This window comes from Bufo gargarizans, chromosome 6 (genome assembly GCF_014858855.1).
Source record: "Bufo gargarizans isolate SCDJY-AF-19 chromosome 6, ASM1485885v1, whole genome shotgun sequence".
NCBI classification, from domain to species: Eukaryota; Metazoa; Chordata; class Amphibia; order Anura; family Bufonidae; genus Bufo; species Bufo gargarizans.
Window position 1 is genome coordinate 160978758 of NC_058085.1, and position 23382 is coordinate 161002139.

Sequence of the window (23382 nt, forward strand, 5' to 3'; positions counted from 1 at the left end):
CAACATGTACCAATGTGTTTTTTATAATTACATTTTTCTGTCTCTTTACCAGGTGCCTGATGTTTGGAAGATGCTCAGTAAAAGGCTTAAACCTTGTGAAATGTCTCCATCCATGAATCAACTTGCCATATTGGACATCGCCTTTGTGCTTTGAGGGCATGTATTTACCAGTTGGAAGGAACCCTGAGAATGATGGAGAGCTTTCAAGACCACGTCTCATTAGACCAGCCATCAAATTCAGTAAAGTGATCGCTGTTGTGGATTATTCCAGCGGCAAGAAAGTACGATAAAGATCTGACTGTATTGGGTTTCGTGGAATTAAAGCTGAGGAGGTTCTCTTGCCCTTCCCTAACCATCCCAGATATTATTTAATCCCATCTGTTCAGCAGAGTTCACAGTCTTCCTTGTCATTTTTTTCCCTCCTAATGTCTTCTCCAAAGGCTGCTGTTTACTGTGGGAGGTGAGGTTTGGCAGACTTGGCAGCACACCACAAAACAATGCAGCACAGTAATTAAGTGACACAACCCTTTGCATTTTTCTCTCTGTCATATAAACCTCTCAGCTGCTTGGGATTTCCACTCATAAAGGAGCTGGGATGAGCATCTCGTAGAACATGGATTTGTAAAAGCTTTTATTAGGAGTGTTTTGGAATTGGGAAAGAAGAGCAAAACTAACAAAAGATTCCTTCAGTGTCGTGCTGCAACCTGCTGTAGTTGACGTTGTCTGCTGCTCCTCCTTGTGCTTCACAGGGGGCACCAAGTCATGTGAGGATTTGTTGCTGTGACTAGGAGCTGCTTTCAGCCTTTTTTCCTGACATTCCTGCCCTGCTTCACTCTTTTGGAGGGAACCGGAGCGAATTAAGACACCTCCGTTTGCCACACTGGACATTGCTAAACACTTAACCTGGACAGCTAACTGAAAATCTCAGCATCTTATTTCCTATGTTTTTTCCCCCCCGGAGGCTTTTCTTTAACTGGTTCATGTGGAAGAAGTTTTTCCTTGATTTCAGCAAAATCTTTTGTCCTTCACCATCACTTGTAGACCTGGCCCTTTCTCATGGGTGAAACAGAAAGGGACATTTCTTCCTGATAACCTTCTTTAGACCACTGATCCCAGCGGAGGATCTCGGACCTGCAAACCCCTGTCATTTTATTTACCTTTATTCTTGCACTGGACTCAATGATGTCTTGGAAGAGAAGTTATTTTTCTACGGGTCGAGGAGGGGTTCAAGAGATGTTTACACCGCGCAATTCCATATCGATTGCTCCAAGCAAGGGCCTGATTAATGAACCGGGACAAAATAGCTGCTTCCTCAACAGTGCTCTGCAGGTACGGAGATGCTGTGGTCATTGAGAGGTTCTGACTGCTTCATAGTCTGTTGCATTGGTTTTATCAGTTCTTTTCACAACTTTGTATACATGGTTGTGGGCTGGTCATACCAGTAATTCTTGCGATAAGATGCTCAAGTGATTTATTCTGTATATAGGTATTTTATCTCTTGCCATATCTCATTTGTAAACATTTCCATAGAAACCATTTGTCTTGTAGCCAGCGCAGATAAACATAGATGCAGTATGATTCCATTAAAGGGGTTTGGCAAAACCTTGAAAAGGGAGGTTATATATCTGCTTCCCGGTTCAGTCTCCCCACTCAGTCTTCTCCTAGCCTGCAATGCTCTGCTGGTCCCCCTCAATGTATACACCTTGTTTGACATCGCTGCAGCCAATCACTGGCTGTGGCAGAGACCGGATTCCCTTGTTTCATGTGACTTTTAGGTCTCTCTCACACTACCGTAATTTTGGTCCGCATCTGCATTCATCTCAATGGGTCCGGAAAAAAAATGCAGACAGGACACATCCATATGTCAGTTTTGTAGCCCTGCAAAAAAGATAGAATGCGTCCCATTCTTGTCCGTTTTACAGATATCACACAAATGTCATCCGTATTTTTCGCGGACCACAGAAGACATATGGTCGTGTGAATGCACCCTTAGTGATGGTGTAAGGGGAGGTGCTCCACGGCCTCCTCGTAGCTTACCAAGCACAGCTCCGTCCATTGGATAGCACCTGTGCTTAGTATTGCAGCTCAGCCCCATTTACTTTATGGGACTGAGCTGTGCCTAGGTTATGTGAAGGATCAATGTGATGTCACCGGCCTAGGAAGAGGCCGTGTCACTCACCGGAGTGCCACTGCCTTTTCAAAGAGCTGATCATTAGGTTTACTTGGAGTTGGACCCAAACCGTTTGGATATTGATGACTTATCCTGAGTATTGGCCATCAATATCATAGTCTTGGACAACCCCTTCAAAAGCCGCTACGGTTATGCTATCAATGAAAGGTCAAGTAGTAATAACTACTTACCCATGAAATTATATGCCAAGCGTGTTTCTCTGAAAATAAGACAGGGTCTTGTATTATTTTTTTCTCCGATAAAAGGGTTAGGGCTTATTTTGGCTCCATGAACATATTTTATATAGACAAATGCCAATTACAGAACAGTCCCTGGACAGTGTTTGTATTAAATATGACTATAACCCCCCTCATCCAATGGCATGCACCCACATACTGCACATTTTTCATTCTGGTACCGTATATTGCCCCTGAGCTGTCCTTGCCCAAGGGACCTATGTAGCAATCTACGGTACCAGGGAGAGCAGATACGGCATGGGAGAGATGTAGGGAGCTCCTCCAGGCAGCAGAGAGGAGAACGAGATCCTCCTGCTGCCTCCTTCATGTAAGTAAGAACATGCAGGCTGGCGGCAGTACAGGGCATACAGAGAAGCCGCCAGCCCGCCCAACGTGAAAGTAAACGGAAGCGCGGGCTGCCGGCATAATTTAGCATTTAGTGAAGCTGTCGGCTAATTCGCTGAAGCCTGAATCCTGCGCTGCCCGCCCACAGTTTCATGGCAGCTCAGGAGCCATTAGTGAGCGCTCCTGAGCTGCTGCAGCCCGCACATTTCCCCCACCTTCCCTTTAAATATATCATGTGCGTATATATCATGCCAGGACTTAAATCACCAGTCAGTAGTGACAGAAGAGGTGCAGTAACTGTGGGGGAATGGTTACAGGAGATGGCTTACAGATGTTTAAAGGGTAACTCATGTTTTCCTCTCAAATCTATTTTAGCATCTGTTACTGCTGCAGCAGCATTATGCAGTTACGGCTGTTTAAACATTTACAATATGAGGACCTTCTCAAGATGGCTCCTCTGCCAGTTCTGAGGCCAAAACTGCTTTCCCTCACTTCTCATACAAACTTGCTGTAGCCAGCAGCTCCCTGCCAGCCAATCAGATTGGATTACTGAGAGACACGCCTCCTCACTCAAGTCTAACGCAGGCATGCAGTGTGAAGAACCGCCCCTCTGTCTTCTTAGACAGAGACAGACAAGCCATAGCAACGGTCTTTTAAGGGAGCAGTGGAAAGGGACAGAGGACATTAATGCAAGCTGTTATTATAAGGTAATTACAGATCTTTTGACAATTGTTGACAGACTAACCAGGGCTGTGGAGTCGGAATCGAGGAGTCGGAGGCAATTTTGGATACCTGGAGTCGGCAAAAAATGAACTGACTCCTACTAAATTTAAATTGGAATAAAAAAAAAGCTTAAAGTTTAAATGTCCCAATTCACAAAAAGTTATATTTACCGCATTTTTCGCCCTATAAGACGCACCTGCCCATAAGGTTTTTGAGGAGGAAAATGAGAAAAAAAATATTTTGAACCAAAAGGTGTGCTTTTGGTGGGTTTTGAACTAATGGTGGTCTGTGGATGGCACTGTTATGGGGGCATCTGTGGATGGCACTGTTATGGGGACATCTGTGGATGGCACTGTTATGGGGGCATCTGTGGATGGCGCTGTTATGGGGGATCATTGTGTGGGCATCTGTGGATGACACATATATTGCATCTTATCTTATGTGTCATCCACATAGCCCCCATAACAGTGCCCCTGTGTAGTGAATGGGGGCTGGCATCTGTTTCTGTAATGGCAGCGGGGCCCGGTGCAGTCACTGTATTCTAATACACCGGGCCCCGCTCACTGTAGTATACGGTAATCATATCTAACTTGTGGGTATTGTTAAAGTATTCCAATCATCTTAAATCTAGCGCTGTACTACTAACTTCTTGGCAGTCAGGAGGCCGGACGGGCACTCGTAACGTAGCTCACTACGTCAGGCGCCTGTGCCGCCTGTTTCATTCATAAAGTGGGCAGAGCAGGCGCGTGACGTAGTGAGCTACGCTACGAGCGCCTGCAATAACAATACCCACAAGTTAGATATGATTACCGTATACTACAGTGAGCGGGGCCCGGTGTAGTAGAATACAGTGACTGCAACGGGCCCCGCTGCCATTACAGAAACAGATGCCAGCCCCCAGCCCCTCCTCCCTCTCGGCCTATTCACCGGGCGGTCGCAGCATTCGCCCCATAAGGCGCACTGCTATTTCCCCCCCCACTTTTGGGGGGGAAAAAGTGCATCTTTATAGGGCAAAAAATACGGTACTTCTCTTCTGTAAGAATAAAGGCCAATGCATGCAGTGCGTCACGTTACCGCAAAACAAACACGTTAAGTGACCATGAAGAAGCATGCTTTTAATATGCTTCACTATAGTCAATAGTTCAAGACTGAAGCTGTAAACCATTTGAAAAACTGCTGTCATTCAGCTAAGGCTATAAAAACTTGTAAACTCAGATTGTTAGCTTAAACTTTAAACATGACTATGGAATTCTACTAGGGAAATCGTGTTTTCAAAAAATGCCCCTTCCTGGATCCTCCCACTGCCCTATCTTCAGCAGAAGATCAGCACACAAAGGAGAAGGCAGCAGCTTCCTAGCCAGTAGTTCTGTGGTAATGACATGTATGTTGCCATTCTTTCCGTCAAGTAATGTATAAAATACATTTGCATATTAAATACAGAAGAGTCTGAGTCGAAGTACCAAAAACTGAGGAGTATAAGTCGGAGCATTTATCTACCGGTTCCACAGCCCTGCTAACTCAGGTGTACATGCCTAGCCCATGCCTAATAAACTAGCAAATAAAAAAATAAAAAAGAAAGTTACCCTTTAAAGAAATAAGTGACATATAAGTCCTGCGTCACCCACAGTTGGCTATAATCACTGGAGGAAGCAGTGGGCGACCATATATTTACAGCAGAGGGTGACCATTTACAGGACAATCGATAATTATGTATGAATAACCCTTTTTTTCCCCAGTGATGAACCATACGTAGCATTTGTTATTTTGGGTTTATTGTTAGAATAATCTGTACATTTAAGCCTTCATACACACTGTATTCAAGCGTATCAATAGAGGTTTATGTTTGGACAATTTTTGGCCGCATAGCTCAGATGGAAGTATCCCATATATACCCCTGGAGCGGGAGAGTTTTCTGCTCTGAACCTGATAAACTTCAATTAATGAGTCGGCTTTGTATAGAGGGGCATTTACCTGTAATGTTAGGTTGGCCGACATTACTGCTGCCCAGAATGTATTGCACAGTATGCGCTATGGGCTAACTTTATACAACACCAGAGGAGCCCTTTGAAGTTGTCATTTCCTATAAATGAGGTGAATGTGACCATGATAGTCTCCCAAAATACAAGCACAGTGGGGCAGATGAGCCAAGCTGAAGACCAGTCTTGGTATAAGGGCTGTCAGCATCAATTGCACCAAATTTGTTAAGCGGCACAGGTCTCTCAATAGGTTTGGCCCACCCCTAAGCAGTCCATGTGCCAGAAATTTAACTCTAAGCCACCTATGAGTTGACGTAGATTTGAACTCTAATTTCTGCTAGTTTCTTGTGTAAATGATGCTAAAGCCCTTGCCCACCTTCTTTTCTTGTCACTTTTGAAAGGTGGATGGAGAAGCTAAAAGTTGCAAATGAAAGTGCAAACGTGGCACTGTGTTTGTGTGTGTATATGTGTGTGTGTGTATATATATATATATATATATATATATATATATATATATATATATATATATATATATATATATATATACACCTTCTCATTCAAAGAGTTTTTTCTCTTTATTTTCATGACTATGAAAATTGTAGATTCACACTGAAGGCATCAAAACTATGAATTAACACATGTGAAATTATATACATAACAAAAAGGTGTGAAACAACTGAAAAGATGTCATTCTAGGTTCTTCAAAGTAGCCACCTTTTGCTTTGATTACTGCTTTGCACACTCTTGGCATTCTCTTGATGAGCTTCAAGAGGTAGTCATCTGAAATGGTCTTCCAACAGTCTTGAAGGAGTTCCCAGAGATGCTTAGCACTTGTTGGCCCTTTTGCCTTCACTCTGCGGTCCAGCTCACCCCAAACCATCTCGATTGGGTTCAGGTCCGGTGACTGTGGAGGCCAGGTCATCACTCTCCTTCATGGTCAGATAGCCCTTACACAGCCTGGAAGTGTGTTTGGGGTCATTGTCCTGTTGAAAAATAAATGATGGTCCAACTAAACGCAAACCGGATGGAATAGCATGCCGCTGCAAGATGCTGTGGTAGCCATGCTGGTTCAGTATGCTTTCAATTTTGAATAAATCCCCAACAGTGTCACCAGCAAAGCACCCCCACACCATCACACCTCCTCCTCCATGCTTCACTGTGGGAACCAGGCATGTAGAGTCCATCCGTTCACCTTCTCTGTGTCGCACAAAGACACGGTGGTTGGAACCAAAGATCTCAAATTTGGACTCCTCAGACCAAAGCACAGATTTCCACTGGTCTAATGTCCATTCCTTGTGTTCTTTAGCCCAAACCTGTCTCTTCTGCTTGTTGCCTGTCCTTAGCAGTGGTTTCCTAGCAGATAGTCTACCATGAAGGCCTGATTCACACAGTCTCCTCTTAACAGTTGTTCTAGAGATGTATCTGCTGCTAGAACTCTGTGTGGCATTGACCTGGTCTCTAATCTGAGCTGCTGTTAACCTGCGATTTCTGAGGCTGGTGACTCGGATAAACGTATCCTCCGCAGCAGAGGTGACTCTTGGTCTTCCTTTCCTGGGGCGGTCCGCATGTGAGCCAGTTTCTTTGTAGCGCTTGATGGTTTTTGTGACTGCACTTGGGGACACTTTCAAAGTTTTCCCAATTTTTTGGACTGGCTGACCTTCATTTCTTAAAGTAATGATGGCCACTCGTTTTTCTTTACTTAGCTGCTTTTTTCTTGCCATAATACAAATTCTAACAGTCTATTCGGTAGGACTATCTGCTGTGTATCCACCTGACTTCTCCACAACGCAACTGATGGTCCCAACCCTATTTATAAGGCAAGAAATCCCACTTATTAAACCTGACAGGGCACACCTGTGCAGTGAAAACCATTTCAGGTGACTACCTCTTGAAGCTCATCAAAAGGATGCCAAGAGTGTGCAAAGCAATAATCAAAGCAAAAGGTGGCTACTTTGAAGAACCTAGAATATGACATATTTTCAGTTGTTTCACACTTTTTTGTTATGTATATAATTCCACATGTGTTAATTCATAGTTTTGATGCTTTCAGTGTGAATCTACTGAAAACTTTTAATGAGAAGGTGTGTCCAAACTTTTGGTCTGTACTGTATATGTGTGTGTATGTGAAAAAAATAAAAAAAAATATATATGCACAGCCAAACTGTTCTTTATGCACAGCCAAACTATTCTGCTCCAAATTTGGCAGATGGGTACATCAGTTGCTTAGAAAGCTTTCAGACCGGGTCCCAGCTCTCTAGGTCTTACTGTTCTTACAGCTCTCTAGGTCTTACTGTCCCAAAAAAGGCAAATATGGCACCATCACATGACCTGTATTAGCCAATACAAGGTCACAAGACCATTGTTAGCCAGTAGAAGCTTGCAGGTCCTTTAGTCTTTGCCTCACTGACAGTTTTACACCAGGTTTCCACTCCATGCCATTTTTCATCACTGTTACAGGTCACCGTTAAGGGGGCAGGGTGCTGTGGAGGTCACCGTTAAGGAGAATGGGACGTATTGTGGTAGTCACTGTTATGCGGGCACTGTGAATGTCCTCTTTTACCCACAGACAAAAAAATAAAAAATAAACCCGTGCAAAGCCGGGTCATTCTACTAGTAGCCTATAATAAAAGAATGCGTATGCAGTTTCAAGGTGTAATCACATAAGCATCCAGTGACCTGTGCCGTAAAGCTTATAATTGCCAGAAATGAACAGTTGTACTTACTGTACCAGATATACCAGTAATGGACTCCTAGATTAGTGAGTATGATTGACCTTTCCTTAACAACCTGCATAGTTTGCGATGTCAGGTGGCGTGTGAGTTATACTCTGACTGTCATCCAGGGGTTGTGTAAAACGTGTGCTTTGTAGAACCTGGACAGCAGGGCACAGCGGAGGAGAGTGGGTCTGGGGAATAGGTTGGAATAAAGAAGTGATCTGTATGTACCTAGTGGATCCAGGGCCACCGCTCCAATTCTCCCAGATTGAGAGGTCCTAGTCAGAGGTGGCACCTGCTACATATGCCATCATCATGCCAGCTACCAGGACACTCATCCATCCCTTTACTTTGTGGTCCATATTCTGACAGTGGGTGGTGTATTATTTTTTTCTGTTCTACCTCTCTTACCATGAATATTCTGAAATACTTTTCAAATACTATAATTAGGGATGAGCTAATCGACTTTGGATGAAACATCCAAAGTCGATTCGCATTAAACCTCGTTCTAAGGCTACATTCACACGTCAGTATTTTTCTATAATCCGAATTTCGGTCAGTTTTTTGCGGATCCGTTGTTCCTGAAAATGTTTCCGTATGTCATCCATTTTTGGCGGATCCGCAAAAAATGGAAACATGTATACATTTCAATAATCAAATAAAGTTGTTTGGATTCCTTTGAAAAAAAATAAAAATTGCTATGTGTTTCCAGGAACGGATTCCGCAAAAAACGGAAGACATACGGAATGACATCCGAATGACTTCCATTTTTTGCGGAACCATTGACTTTGCATTGTACCAGGATCTGATTTTTCAGGAACATAATAGGACATGTTTTATATTTAAACGGACATGCGGAACGGAACAACGGAAACGGACAGCACACATTGTGCTGTCCGATTTTTTCCAGGACTCATTGAAAATGAATGGGTCCTGATCTGTTCCGCAAAAAATGGAACAGATCAGGAAAGAAAAAACGGACGTGTGAATGGACCCTAATACTGTACGGAGCAGGAGCTCCGTACAGTATTAGAATGTATTTGCTCCGATGAGCCAAAATTATTCCTTTGCGAAGTCTCGCGAGAGTTCGTGCAATAGCTTCATAAATTAATTTGTACCATAAAAAACATTTTCCGAACTCTGGTTCGGTTCCAAGTAGTACCTTGGATTTGGAACCGAACCAGAGTTCGGGAAATGTTTTTGTACGGTACAAATTAATTTATGAAGTTATTGCGGGACTTCTTGCAAGACTTTGTACAGTATAACAAAGCTTTTTTGCGAATCAACTTTGGATGTTTCATCCGAAGTCGATTTGCTCATCCCTAACTATAATGCCTGGATAACTGAGAAGACAGGTGGGCAGATTTACTAATTACATAGATGCCGTAGACTGGCACCAGATTAATCACAGTGGCTCCAGCTGGATGACCTATTTGGTGCAGGGCTAGATGCTTTTGTCTAACTTTATACCACCTGTAGGTTGGTTTAGTTTGCAACATAATTGTACTCTAGAATTGTGGCGCAATTTTAGCGCAAAACTGAACGTCATAGACCGTGCCCCCTTTGCAGTTAAGCCACACCCATTGTTACTAAGCCACTGCTTCTTGGCAAGCTAGGCCCTGAGGATTTCTCCAAATGTACCTGTGCCAGATATTGGTGCAGTTTGTCTAGGTGTACTCGCATTGTGGGCCATATAGTAAAATGTAGGAGTCATTTTCAATCAGAAATACGCCTATATTAGGTCATTTGCACCACAAACGGCAACTTTTCCCAGCTCATGCCAGGTCTAAATAAAGTGGGCATGGTGGGGTAGGGGACAGGCTGGCAGGCCAGTCTTATTCATCATTTTTTATGCCTGTTTTAGACCAGCGTATGATACGCTGAAGTTATGGAGAGGCCAACGCCTCTACATAACTTTGGCGGATCCACCGCCAGCGCAGGGGCTTATTAAGACTAGTGTCTAAAAGGCAAGTCTTAATAAATGACCCCTGTAATTCTTATCTCTGAACTCCATTTACTCTCCTGCAGTTAGTTGGCAAGCAGCCTGGGATCGGCTCAGAGATGAGACAGCTGTCCACACAGTACAGTAGTTCAGGCTGACGGGGTGAGACTTCATTATAGATAAATCGTGTTGTTCCTGCTACTTGTGGGACAGGGATGTAAGAAAATTGGGGTGTGCGGTACCCTTTAACAAATTTTTACCCATTACTGTGCAGGGTGTATGTAACCGGGTTACAGGTTGGAGAAATAGGAACAATGTGGGTTTTGTTTTAATAGCGTTCACTATGAGATAAAACGGATCCATTCTCTTCATTCTATGGGTCAGTATGATTACAGTGGTACCAGGTTTATATAGATTTTCTTGTGTTTACATTGTGGTACCTTGGAACCGAACCCGAGTTCAGTAAAAGATTTTTAACTGTAGAAATGTATTTCTAAAGTTATGACCCAAAGTCACGGGAGACTTCACAAAGTAATAACTTCGGTTCATTGGAGCTAATACATTCTAATACTGTACAGAGCGCGCGCGCGCCATACAGTACTCTAACAAAGTTTAATGCGAATCGACTTTGGCTGTTCCATTCAAATTCGATTTGCTCATCCCTAATCGATATATTCCAATGCAGTGCTGCCACCTGCAGGCCTGAATTGAAATACATCAGTAATAAGCCTAGAAGCCTAGTACAGGCTGGGGCCTATTACAACAATGTAATGCCTTCCTGGTTTCACCCACGGGGAGGCGTTCCTGCATGGAAAGATCCGGCAAATGCGGTAGTGTATCGGGATTTTGGCCGGAAAAAATACCACAGTATTTTGTCCGGTCAAATACCGTAGAAGGAACGGAAGACATCCTGATGCACACTGAACGGATTGCTTTCCATTCAGAATGAATTGGGACAAAACTGATGCGTTTTTTTTCCGGTATTGAGACCCTTTACCGGATTTCAATACCGGAAAAGAATAATGCTAGTTTGAAAGTACCCTTAAATGTCTGCGATTGGCATTACCGCCAATTGCAGACATTAGCCTCAGGATTCTGCTGTGTGAAACAACACGCACCTGGTAGCTATGGAGCTAGCTCTGCTCCGGAGCAGACACCATCTTTAAAAACCCGACATCTGCCGTACATGTACAGCGGATGTCTGGAAGGATTAACCCCTTGGTGACCTCCACCCTACATGTATGGTGGAAGTAAGCACTTTAAAGATGGCACCCGCTCACAGAGACCTGCGGCAAATTTATGTCAAATGTGACCACGGTATCTGAGTTGTGCAGATGAGGGATTTGTGCTTCCGTGCCTGTAACGGCATTCCCCAGCTGAGACTGGGGAAGCTGTAATATCGCAGTAATGGTTCTGAGACTCAAGCATCCTCCAATACCCATCACAGGTATATACCAATACAGGCCAGCAGGGGGCAGCAGTGTATTGGTATATAGTGAATGATGTGTTCTGTGATGGATATATACCTATCACAGAACACAGTGGACAATCTGATGACGCCCCCTTTCCCCAAAATCAAAATAAACTTTTAAAAAAAACACATAGACATAGCCCCGTCTAAAAATGTATATATAAATATAACAATATTTATCTTGCACAGCGAATGGCGTAATTGAAAAAAAAAATCCAATTCACCATTTTTTTGTCACTTGACCTCCCCCCAAAAATTGTAAAAAAAAAAAAATTGAAATAATCAAAAGCTCAAACGCTTCAAAATGTTATCACTGAAAAGTTCACATCTCCCCAAAAAATGAGAATGCATACAGCTCCGTACACATAACTGCAAAAATGTTATAGGGGTTACAATATGGCGATGAAAAGAAAAATGCTATTTTTTTTTCAAGGTTTTTACTTTTATTTTCAGTATTAAAATGTAAGAAAAACTATACAAGTGTGGTATTGTTGTAATCATACCGACCTGGAGAACGAATGTAACAGGTCACTTTTACCGCATAGGGACCACCATAAAAAAAGCAAAAAAACTGTGGCATTGTATGCAATATTAAATAGTGGCATTAGAAAGTACGTGTCCCGTAAAAAGAAAAAAAAAAAGGCCCTCATAAGGCTATGTAAATGGGAAAATAAAAAAAGTTATGGCTCTGGGAAAGTGGGGAGTGAAAAACAAAAACTGAAAATCGCAAGGTCCTCTAAAGGTTAAATTAAAGATTTACATGCTGTGTTAATTGGCCATTGTATGTCCATGCAGAATGAGTGTTTTATTTTGGTTTAAAGGCGTTGTGCAGTGATATAATACTACATAGACAGAATTATGTTTCCATAAAACAATTCACTTACTAATAATAAAGTGCTTTCAGTTTGGGTTCCAGCTCCCGTTTCTGACCCCCTGCCATGTCAGGGCTCCAGACGCCTTAAAATTTGCAGATGGCGACAATACTTTTTAGTATTGGACCGCCAGGGTGCTGCGCAGCCTAGTATCAGTTAAAGAACATGGCACGTGCCATGTTCTCTTCACTAGCACAGTGGAGAAGGAGGGAGTCCCTCCCTCCCCACTGTTACGCGGCCACCACTGCCACCAATGGGGAGATAGCAAGGAGAAGGAGGGGAGGAGCTGTGGCCACTGCGCCACCAATGAATGTAAAACATATTAATACAAGTGTCGCCAGCGGTATCACAGACCCGGCCTCAATAACAGGGCATGCGATACGCAGCAATCAACCCTTCAGGTGCCACATCTGAGGGGTTAATTGCCGCAGATCGCATGCCCTGTTATTGAGGCCTGGTCCCGGGTCTGTGATACCGCTGCCGACACTTGTATAAATGAGTTAGAGTGGACCTTTTTATTTGTCCAAAAAATATGAACTAAGTAGCAGGCAGTATTTTCAACATTCAGAGCATGGAGAAGGAGATGCCAGTGTGTCTCCTTCTCCCTGACAGCAGCTCTGTCCAGTCCCAGCTCAGAGCCAGGGAGGTTTTTTTTTTTTTTTTCTTTCTATTAGTGTCATGGTGGTACAGTGCGCCCTCCCAAAGCCCAACCGCCCCGCCCCGCCCCCATTATTAGTATCATTGGTGGCGCAGTGGCCACAGGCCCCCCATCCCTCATTGTTATATGGTGGCCACAGGGTCCCCTCCCGTCCATTGGTGGCAGTGGCAGATTACACTGCTGGGGCGCCGATCGGTTACCATGGCAGCCAGGACGCTACTGAAGCCCTGGCTGCCATGGTAATCTCCCTGCTGCTGTGTGTACTATGCACAGGGCAGCAGGGAGAGTGTAAAGTCCTAGTCACCCTAATAGAGCTCTATCGGGGTGAATAGGACAAGGGATGAAAAGATCCAGGTTATAGCCCCTAAGGGGGCTAATGGTAATTAAATAAAAAGGGGGAAAACAATTAATAATAAAAGTTTAAATTGCCCCCTTTACCAATTTTACATATAAAATTTACAAACAATAATAACACCGCTCTAGTGAAGGCCGTAACAGAAAAAAAAATCAAAACCGCGGAATTCGCCATTTTTAGTAACCTTGTCCCCCAACAGATGTCACTGGATGTGAGAGGCATGTGGTGCTGTATTCTCCTATATGTAGTGCTGGCTCACTACTGTGACCTGCGTCTCATTTTCTCCGTCAAGTCCTTTTTTTAAAGTATATGCATTTAAAATTTGGCGACTAAAAAATTAAATTTGGCTCCTAAATTTTTTAGTTTAGGAGCCAATGGCTCCTGGTTCTTTTTTTTTTTTTTTTTTGTCTGGAGCACTGTATGTGACCACAAAAATCCTGAGTACACATGTGCAGCATGATGCTCCGTCTGCTGATCATGTGACTTCCTCCACTTCTGGCCCCGTACCCTGTGCCTATCTGTCCTTTGAGGCCAGCTAAGCGCCTGTTAGTTTGCGCAGAGGTGCACTGCACAGTCAATAGTGTGCCACATCATGGAGCGTGTTGGACTCTGAGCAAGCGCCTGCTGGTTTCAGCAGAGAAGGCACACGGGTCACTGCTGTCTGTGTCTCAAGTGAATTTTTATGGAAACCTAATTATTTCTATGTAGTTCTATGACTGCACAGCCCCTTTTAAAGGAAATACTTCTCATTATAATCACAGGAAGGATTACTGTGAAAGATGAACCTTCTTTATCTTCTGGCAATATGTGACCAAATGGAGAAAGGTGCTCATAGGGTGAATATGTAAGGATGCCGAAACGCTGAAAGGGGAATGTAGTCTGCTCACCGGAGAGAGGAATAGTGCTGGTCGGTGCAGCCGGGACTACCTGGAACCCTTGGGGCAAGAGCCAAACTGAAATCTAGCACAGAAGTTAGGCTGGACTGTAGTTGTCGAGCTGATAGTAAGAGGCACAGGACACAAGACGTGAAGTATCAGAGCTGATAGTTTCATTTTTTTGTACGGGACAAGACGTTTTGGGGTACACAGTTACTGGCGTGAACACCAGAAGATGAACTGCTGGGGAGCACGGTCGGACTGTGCTGCAAATGCACGTGTAGTATCCTAAGTGGTAGACTTCGCGTCTGGTTGTGTCCTCTTACTACAGTCCAGCCTATCTTCAGTACAATAGGCGATGGACACAGCTCATAGAGCTCATCTAGAAACCTCAAGTCATTGGGGCAGAGTTACTATTGAAAATACCCTTTATTTTTTTGTGCATATTGCACCAAAAAAAAACTGTCCATGCTTTGCACCACATTTACCAACTTTTCCAAGTTTTTTACAGTTTTTCTGACAAGGGAGAAAAATATATTGCAGGTATAATCATATTACTCATAGGGCCATCACTAGTAGCCCCTTTAAGAAACATGCTGATCAGGGATTATAATGTAGTATGCATTAGGGCGCATTCACATGAACGTAGTTTGGTTCCGCATCCGAGCCGCGTTTTTTTTTGCGGCTCAAATGCGGACCCATTCACTTCAGCACTCCATGTGGTGTCCGCATCCATTGCTCCGTTCTGTGGCCCTGCAAAAATTCTTGTCCGTTTTGCGGACAAGAATAGGCATTTCTAATATGGGCCGCCCATTCTATTCCACAAATTGCGGAAGGCACACGGCATCCTTGTTTTGCAGATCTGCACTTTGCGGACCGCAAAACACGGCACGCTCGTATGCATGAGCCCTTATATTTACATGCAATGGAGGTCTTGATCACCACACAAATCATGCAATTGTGTGCTGCCCACGCTTGTCAGGGCCACGTCTTGCCTCAGGCAGCAGAGCACGTTCGCCTATGGCTTGAAGCCTATAAGACAGTACAGCGGCGCAGGCTGTTGAGATCAATGTGACAACCTTTGCCATGTATTAGGCTACTTTCACACTAGCGTTTTTACTGGATCCGTCAGGGTTTAGCAAAAATGCTTCCGTTACTGATAATACAACCATCTGTATCAGTTATGAACTGATCCGGTTGTATCATCTTTAACATTGCCAAGACAGATCAGTCATGAACTCTGTCGGATGAACAGCCTGTCGGATCCGTCCTGCCGCTAGTGAACGTGTGCCCCCGGACTGCCTCTCTGTCCCCATTGACTATATTCTGGCGGAGGCACGGCGAGAGGCTGCCGGAATAAATGTCGGACATGTCGTAGTTTTATTCCGGCAGCCTCTTGCCGTGCCTCTGCCAGAACTTCGCCCCCATTATCCGTGCCGCTAATGTGAAAGTAGCCTTAGCAAAATACTGGTATATTCTGAAGAAGGACCCTATCCTAAATAAACTGATACCCACTGCACCAGCACTAACCTACAGACAAGCACGTACACTGAAGAACTTGCTTAGCTCCAAGCAAACTCAGAGATTCCGCAAATATAAAAGAAGAACCAAGAAATGCACTGAAAAATGGAAGCTGGAGATGTAAACAACCCAGATGTCTTTGTTGTGGAATGATATGTCAAACAACTTTCTTTTTGAATAAGAATGATGGATCCACAAACCTTGACTGTAGCGCTACACACATCATCTACATATTAGAATGCCCATGTGGGACGGACCATACAGACGCTACGGAATAGAGTCAATAAGTACAGGTCGAATATAAGAAAACAATTTCTAAAAGGGAGCTCAAAGGGTTTAAGGATTACTCCCCTCCCATCGAGCAAATCCCGACTCTCCAAAGAAATTATATCCAGTATATCGGGAGAAGAGAGATGTACCCACCCCCCTCCCCCCCGGGTATTAAAATCATTGGTTGGCAGTGCACCCCCTCCCCTGTATTAAAATCATTGGTGGGCAGTGCGTCTCCCCCCCCCCCCCCCCCCAATCATTGGTGGCAGCGGCAGTTCCGATCGGAGTCCCAGCAGTGTAATGCTGGGGCTCTGATCGGTTACCATGGCAGCCAGGACGCTACTGCAGCAATATACTTGCATGCGCTGTGGCCGCCCGACGCTCCTCCTTCTTGTAACTCACAGGTTTGTGCAGCGCATTGCTTATGCTTATAGCAATGCGCCACACAGACCTGTGATGAGTTACAAGAAGAAGGAGCGCCGGGCAGCTACAGCGCATGTAAGTATATTGCTGCAGAGTAACTGGCCATGGCAGCCAGGATTTCAGTAGCGTCCTGGCTGCCATGGTGACCGATCGGAGCCCCATCATTACACTGCTGGGACTCCGATCGGAACTGCCGCTTCCACCAATGATGGGGAGGGCGCACTGCCCACCAATGATGGGAGGGGGCCGTCCCCTATTGTACTGCCACTCGCCACAATTCTGAGAAGGAAACGAGCCGCAGCGATGAAGAGCCTGAGCCAGAAGTGGACCGGTCCTCTTCACTGTAGTCTGGGGCGGGAAGCGTGAGGGGTGGGCCTAGTATACGCGGACTCCTGCATGACGGCGCGTCTACTCTAAACTTAAAGTGCTACTGCGCCCAGCTGCTGGTGTGCTGGGCCTATTTTCAAGCAGGGGCAAATACCCAGGCACCAGGACAAAATTCCTGATCGCCATGACGACCTGGAGCTTGGGATTTGTCAAGCCCTGGTCTAAAAACCCTTTTGGCCTGAATGAGGCCTTTGAAATTAAGCTGTAGGCCTCATACGTTCATAAATCTACATATCAGGTCACTAATAAGAAATACCCTGGTCATTCAAACCTATCCATCAATTACAGTACTATCTGGTGTATGTGTGTGTAAAATATATATATATATATATATATATATATATATATATATATATATATATATATATATATATATATACACATTACAGACCAAAAGTTTGGACACACCTTCTCATTCAAAGAGTTTTCTTTATTTTCATGACTATGAAAATGGTAGATTTACACTGAAGTCATCAAAACTATGAATTAACACATGTGGAATTATATACATAACAAAAAAGTGTGAAACAACAGAAAATATGTCATATTCTAGGTTCTTCAAAGTAGCCACCTTTTTGCTTTGATTACTGCTTTGCACACTCTTGGCATTCTCTTGATGAGCTTCAAGAGGTAGTCACCTGAAATGGTTTTCACTTCACAGGTGTGCCCTGTCAGGTTTAAAAAGTGGGATTTCTTGCCTTATAAATGGGGTTGGGACCATCAGTTGCGTTGTGGAGAAGTCAGGTGGATACACAGCTGTTAGTCCTACTGAATAGACTGTTAGCTGCTTTTTTCTTGCCATAATACAATTTCTAAGTAAAGCAGAAACGAGTGGCCATCATTACTTTAAGAAATGAAGGTCAGTCAGTCCAAGAAATTGGGAAAACTTTGAAAGTGTCCCCAAGTGCAGTCACAAAAACCATCAAGCGCTACAAAGAAACTGGCTCACATGCGGACCGCCCCAGGAAAGGAAGACCAAGAGTCACCTCTGCTGCGGAGGATAAGTTCATCCGAGTCACCAGCCTCAGAAATCGCAGGTTAACAGCAGCTCAGATTAGAGACCAGGTCAATGCCACACAGCAGCAGACACATCTCTAGAACAACTGTTAAGAGGAGACTGTGTGAACTCTTTGAATGAGAAGGTGTGTCCAAACTTTTGGTCTGTACTGTTTATGTGTGTATATATATATATATATATATATATATATATATATATATATATATATTATAATATAATATAATTTTATACATCTCCATACATGGGATTTTCTAATTTATGTATTTTTTAAACATCATTTTAGCTTCAAAGCCACTCCCTGGCTACTTCCCCTTCTCTCTACTATTTATTTTCCCCCTTCCATTCCAACAAAATTCTAAGAATATAGATATACACCTACTTCTGTCAAAGTATCCTTGCGTCCATAGTCTCCATGGCAACACTTCCCGGACTCGGACACTCTGCTAATTGCTCCAACCCCATCCCCTTCTTCTATCAGTAAAGCATAAGCATAGCACAGCGAGGGTTAGGGAAGCTACCATGAGCTCAGCGCGTTCTTCATAGATGGAGCACCCTGTATTCCTGCCTTCACAGATCGAGTCAATATTGCGGTCACGTTTTCGCACGAACAGCGATCACGTAACACCGATTTGACATGATGGGAGTTTCTCTCCCCTGCATTATGGGCTCTCCCTAAGCCCGTCCCACTTACCGTATGATCGTTCTGGTCTAACTACCTCCTCTTCTTTGCATAATAGCGGTCACGTGTTTCAACATAAGACACATGTCCTGATAATGCGTTCACATGACCAAGGTCCTTTGCCTAGACCAAAGGTCCTTTTGAATCTATAATAAATGCCCCGAAAATTTGTATTTCACTACGAAAAAACATGAGAACAAGTTATTTTGTATTTATTGTAATAAAATTCGAACAGCACATACAAAAATATTTTTAATCAAGTGAATGTATTTTAATTTGCATGCTTTTACTTAGTTCATAAAAAACTATGGGCGTTTCCAGAACACTAACACCACCCAGAGATGCCGTTTTTCTGGCTTTTTTTTCCCACCATATATATGTCTTTATGTACCCCATGTTTATATGTAATTGTTTAACCTGAGGAAGGGGGATCTTAATTCCCCAAAATGCGTTGTTTTTATTGAAAACCTATTTAATTGGATTAAAAAGTTTGAAACTCAAGTTTGCCTTGACCGGGTTTTGGAGCGCCAAAAAGCTGAATTTTTTCTTTCCTTCACTGCTACTAAGAGGGCATCTATATGGCATTGTTATTTCGGCAATATAGTTTTTGGGCATATTGGGGAGCACAGTGGACACAGTATTGAGTGTAGCAGCAGTATGTAGTACTGTTGGGGATGATGGAAACAGTGAGGAATCTAAGATGTCTGTGTGGCAAGACTCGGCTGAAATACTTTGTCGTGGCGGTCTGGTCCGAATGGAGAAAATGAGGAAAGAGAACATCTGTATCAGAGGAGATGTCACTGCTTGGAAGAGATATGTATAGCAATATGTAATGTCCAATTTAGATATGCCTTTTGCAGTATGCTGGGGGGGTTGGACTGAGAATTGGGCACAGTGGTGGGGGCACCATTTCAGTTTTCACCTCAGGCAGCAGAAAAGCTAGAACTGACCACAATCTCCAACTGTATCTGCGTCCTGAGGCTGCAGATACGTTTGTGGAAAGACAGGGAACTGCTGCTGGGAATAGCGGTTCCTGGCTGTCCTGATTAGGGCCCCCCAGACATAACTTTGCTTGGGGCTCCAGAAATGCCAAGTCCGGATCTGATTTTCAGGATTCCCCCTGTTTTTTATTGTGCCCACTTGACAAGTCAAAAATGCCAAGTTTATAAAAGTCACATCCATCTTCAAAGTGAGAATTGTGGTTCATCCTGTAGTTGGAGCTTTCTTTGATTTTAATTTTTTTTGCCTTGCTGTCATAAGCACATCTTCTTTAAAACCCTATATATTGGTTAACTTCAGCAGCACTAAAGCGCAATATTGAGCAATTTGCCACAACCACAGATTACAATTATCTCAATACGTGGTATTTCTATGTCGTCTGGCCTCTCTTCCACCATGGATTGGATCGCTTACGGGCAAGAGTGTTCCTTATACCCCTCTTTCTTTTCATTATTTGTTATGTTTATTTGGCAGTCGTAAACTGGTAGCAAATGCCTCTTATTTCGGCTGGCTGTGGCTTGACACCACTTTGTACATGGATTTCAAATGTAAACTGTTCTTCAAAAGTGTTTTTCCCTTAACAGCAGAAACACGTTTCTGGGCAGAATTTGGCCTTCTAAATATTTGATGGTGGAGTCAGCGTGTACATTGTGTTTTTAGTAGCTCCACTTGATTCACTCTCAAAGAATCTAAAATCATTGGGCTGTGCCAAGGTTACAGCATTAATTCTTAATGTCACGGCTATTTTAATAACCTAAGATAATTTCCTGCAAGCCATCAACTGGGGTGTTCCTTCATGGTGTTATGACTAAGACGTTAATTATAATCTCTGATGCTATTGCTGTTTGCATAGCTTACAGCTTTAGTGGGTTGGACCAGAGGATCAACTGGCCACTGAAATATTTCCCTACTTGCTGGGTAACCTTGGAGAAAGGCAATCTTCTTAGAGACAAGCTGTTCTCAATACACTCCCTGCAATAAGAATATTTGTTCCAGCTCGTGGGAATATGCTTACCTAGGAGTGCTGCATACTTGATGATAGGCTTATTCCAAGTCAAATATTTGCAGTGGTCCAGCTATTGTATTGTTCCTAGTCCTCCTAAAATAACAATTCTGGAACATCTTTTTCTTAGATCTGTGTTGTGCTTTTCCAGGCGAATGCTAACACCCAGTTATCAATTTATTCAAAAATGTAGAGAATGAATTGTAGAGGAACAGCAGAGTTTTAAAGAAGTGGTCTACCTTCAGGAGCCTTTTGAACAAACCCCCCTCCCCCCCCCCATGTGCCAGATGTGCAGAAGGACGCATGCTTCCTTGCTTCCCACTACTGATATCTACATAGTCGGTCCCCTGGCACCACACTCCAGTCCCTGCTGGTACACTTACTGTTTTGTGTCCAGCAGTGTCACACCATGTGTCATGTGACCCAAGGACACCTCATCTCTTCAGGCAGTCAGTGGCCACATGACCACTGGCGGACAGGAAGTTGAGTAGGGCGGTGGAGGACTGTAGAAGCCAGAACCCAGCGGCGGGGAGCAGGTATGTTTGCTGTGAAATGCAGGTCCAGCAACATGGGATGCTCTGGCCAAAAGGCCCCTAAATGTGGACAACCCCTTTAAGAAACGATGCTCCATAACTGTTCTTTTTATTGGTGATGTAAGTACTAAAATTGACACTTCGGTTTTGAACTGTCCTCTTCTAAGAGTTTTTCCACAAAGTATGCTAAAAATGCTTTTTTGACCTAACTTGGGAATAGACCAATATTGAACTCCAGGAAAGCCTCTTTTAAAATCTAAAATAACTAAAGCACAAATCAAACGTATGTATTATGACACAGGTATGCAGGGTCTGGCCACAAAAAGTGCCATTTGGTTAAAAGTTCTCTTACCAATGACTGAGAGCTGTTTTGTATACAGACCACTAGTGAGATTGAAATGGAGAGCACCAGGCTCGAGAATATAGAGGAATACTGCCATAACTATAAGGTCACTGTAATATTTCTTAGCAGCTGTTAAAGGGGTTGTTGAAGACCTAAAATCTGGCAAATAGCAGGGGATGTGCTAAAATAACAAAAGGAGTATTAAAGGGGCTGTCTCACTTCAGCAAATACGGTCGAATATATCATGTAGAGAAAGTTAATACAAGGCACTTACTAATATTTTATTATCCATATTTCTTCCTTTGTTATACTCCTCCCTGTTTTTACCCCAGGGAGGAGTACGAAAGCTGCAGTAATACAAATACGTAATATATAGGCCTGCGCTCGTTCACATCTGTATTGGAAGCTGCGTTTGGAGCCTCTGTTCTGTCAGATTCTGTCAAAAGACCAGACAAAAAAGCCTCACATGCAGCACTTTTTTGTCCGGTAAAAAGACGGAAACTGAACGGACTCCTTCATAGTTGGCGGAGTCTGTTCAGCTTTTTCCCTGTCAGCTAGGCTGGGCTCACATCAAGTTTTTGTTATGCATTTAACCCCTTAGGGACTTAGCACGTACCGGTACGCCATGTTTGCCGAGTCCTTAAGGACCCAGGACCCTAACTTTAAACCCACCCCCGTTTTGCGGCTTTTACTTGGTGCGGCGGTTGGCGGTGCCATCGGGTTCTCACAGGCCGGAAGCTGTATGAGTAATACACACAGCCAATGCATTCCAATACAGAAGTATTGGAATGCATTATAAAGGGGATTAGACCCAGAATGGCTTCTGTCTGAGGCGTCTGTTAACATAAGTTTTTTGTGTATGTTGAGCTTATGACAAAAACCCAGCCTTACATGCCCGATCCAGCACTTCCATTATATTCGTTATTCTGCTCATCTAATGGAGTAGAACAGAAATATATAGTGGTGGTGTGAACGGGGCCTAAGAGGTGGATACTTATGTGGGGGAACCATTACTAATCTAAATAACAGCATGCAATTATAGCTAAGGGATAAAGTACATTCCAATATACTGGATCTTCCCTGTACGTTATCACCTGGCCGGCCTGCATTCACTACATACATCACACACACAGTGTGGTGCATGTGGGGCGGGTGTGATGATCACACACTGCACTACATACATCACAAATTGCACCACATACATTACATGCACTGCACTACATACATCACAGGCTGCTGCTGTCCCCTTGTTCTGTGCCTCCATCTTGATGTCCGGACATAGTCATAGTCTTCTTGATGTCTGGGACATATCTGCTGTGGTCCTTGAACAGCGCGCCCTGCTCTCGTTGGTACAGCCATCCTCAGGAGCCGGCCCCTCCTCCTTTCATCTCCCACCAGCTTCCCCTGCTGCAGAGGTCTGCATTGCTTCGGCGCCCGCCCAAACTAACCAATAGCTCCGTGCTGTGAGGAGCTTTGCTATTGGTTATTGCAGGCACAGGCAGCATCGCTGCGCTGCCTGTGCCATTTACTGTGCTGAATCTAGGGGAAAAGTAGGCTTATTGGTACGCCATAGACTTTTTCCATGGAGTAAAGTGGCGTCAATGACACTTGTACATGCGTTATTGTGACCCCTGATGACCACCCTGCAATCCATCAGTGGTGGTGGTGCAAGCACGACCACCGATGCTGGATTGCAGGGTGGTCATAACCATGGAAACGAGCAGTGTATAATATGATGGAAACATGAATCCAGCCAGCAAATGAAGCAATATGGGCAATCACACTACATTAGTAAATGCCTTATATTAACTTGTTTTACATAATAAACACGCATTTGCTGAAGTGATAAAACCCCTTAATTCGTCTGAT

At 43.8% G+C, this 23382-nt stretch overlaps 1 protein-coding gene across 9 annotated transcripts in view; it reads left to right on the forward strand.

Moving 5' to 3' along the window:
• USP54 (ubiquitin specific peptidase 54) overlaps positions 1 to 23382 on the forward strand; it is a 125460-nt gene that overhangs the window by 34711 nt on the left and 67367 nt on the right. For all 9 annotated transcript variants that reach the window (XM_044298924.1, XM_044298925.1, XM_044298920.1 and 6 more), the window contains exon 2: positions 53 to 1329. In XM_044298924.1, the coding sequence (XP_044154859.1) occupies positions 1180 to 1329 (150 nt within the window). In that variant the 5' untranslated portion in view covers positions 53 to 1179. The remainder of the gene's footprint in view (positions 1 to 52; positions 1330 to 23382) is intronic.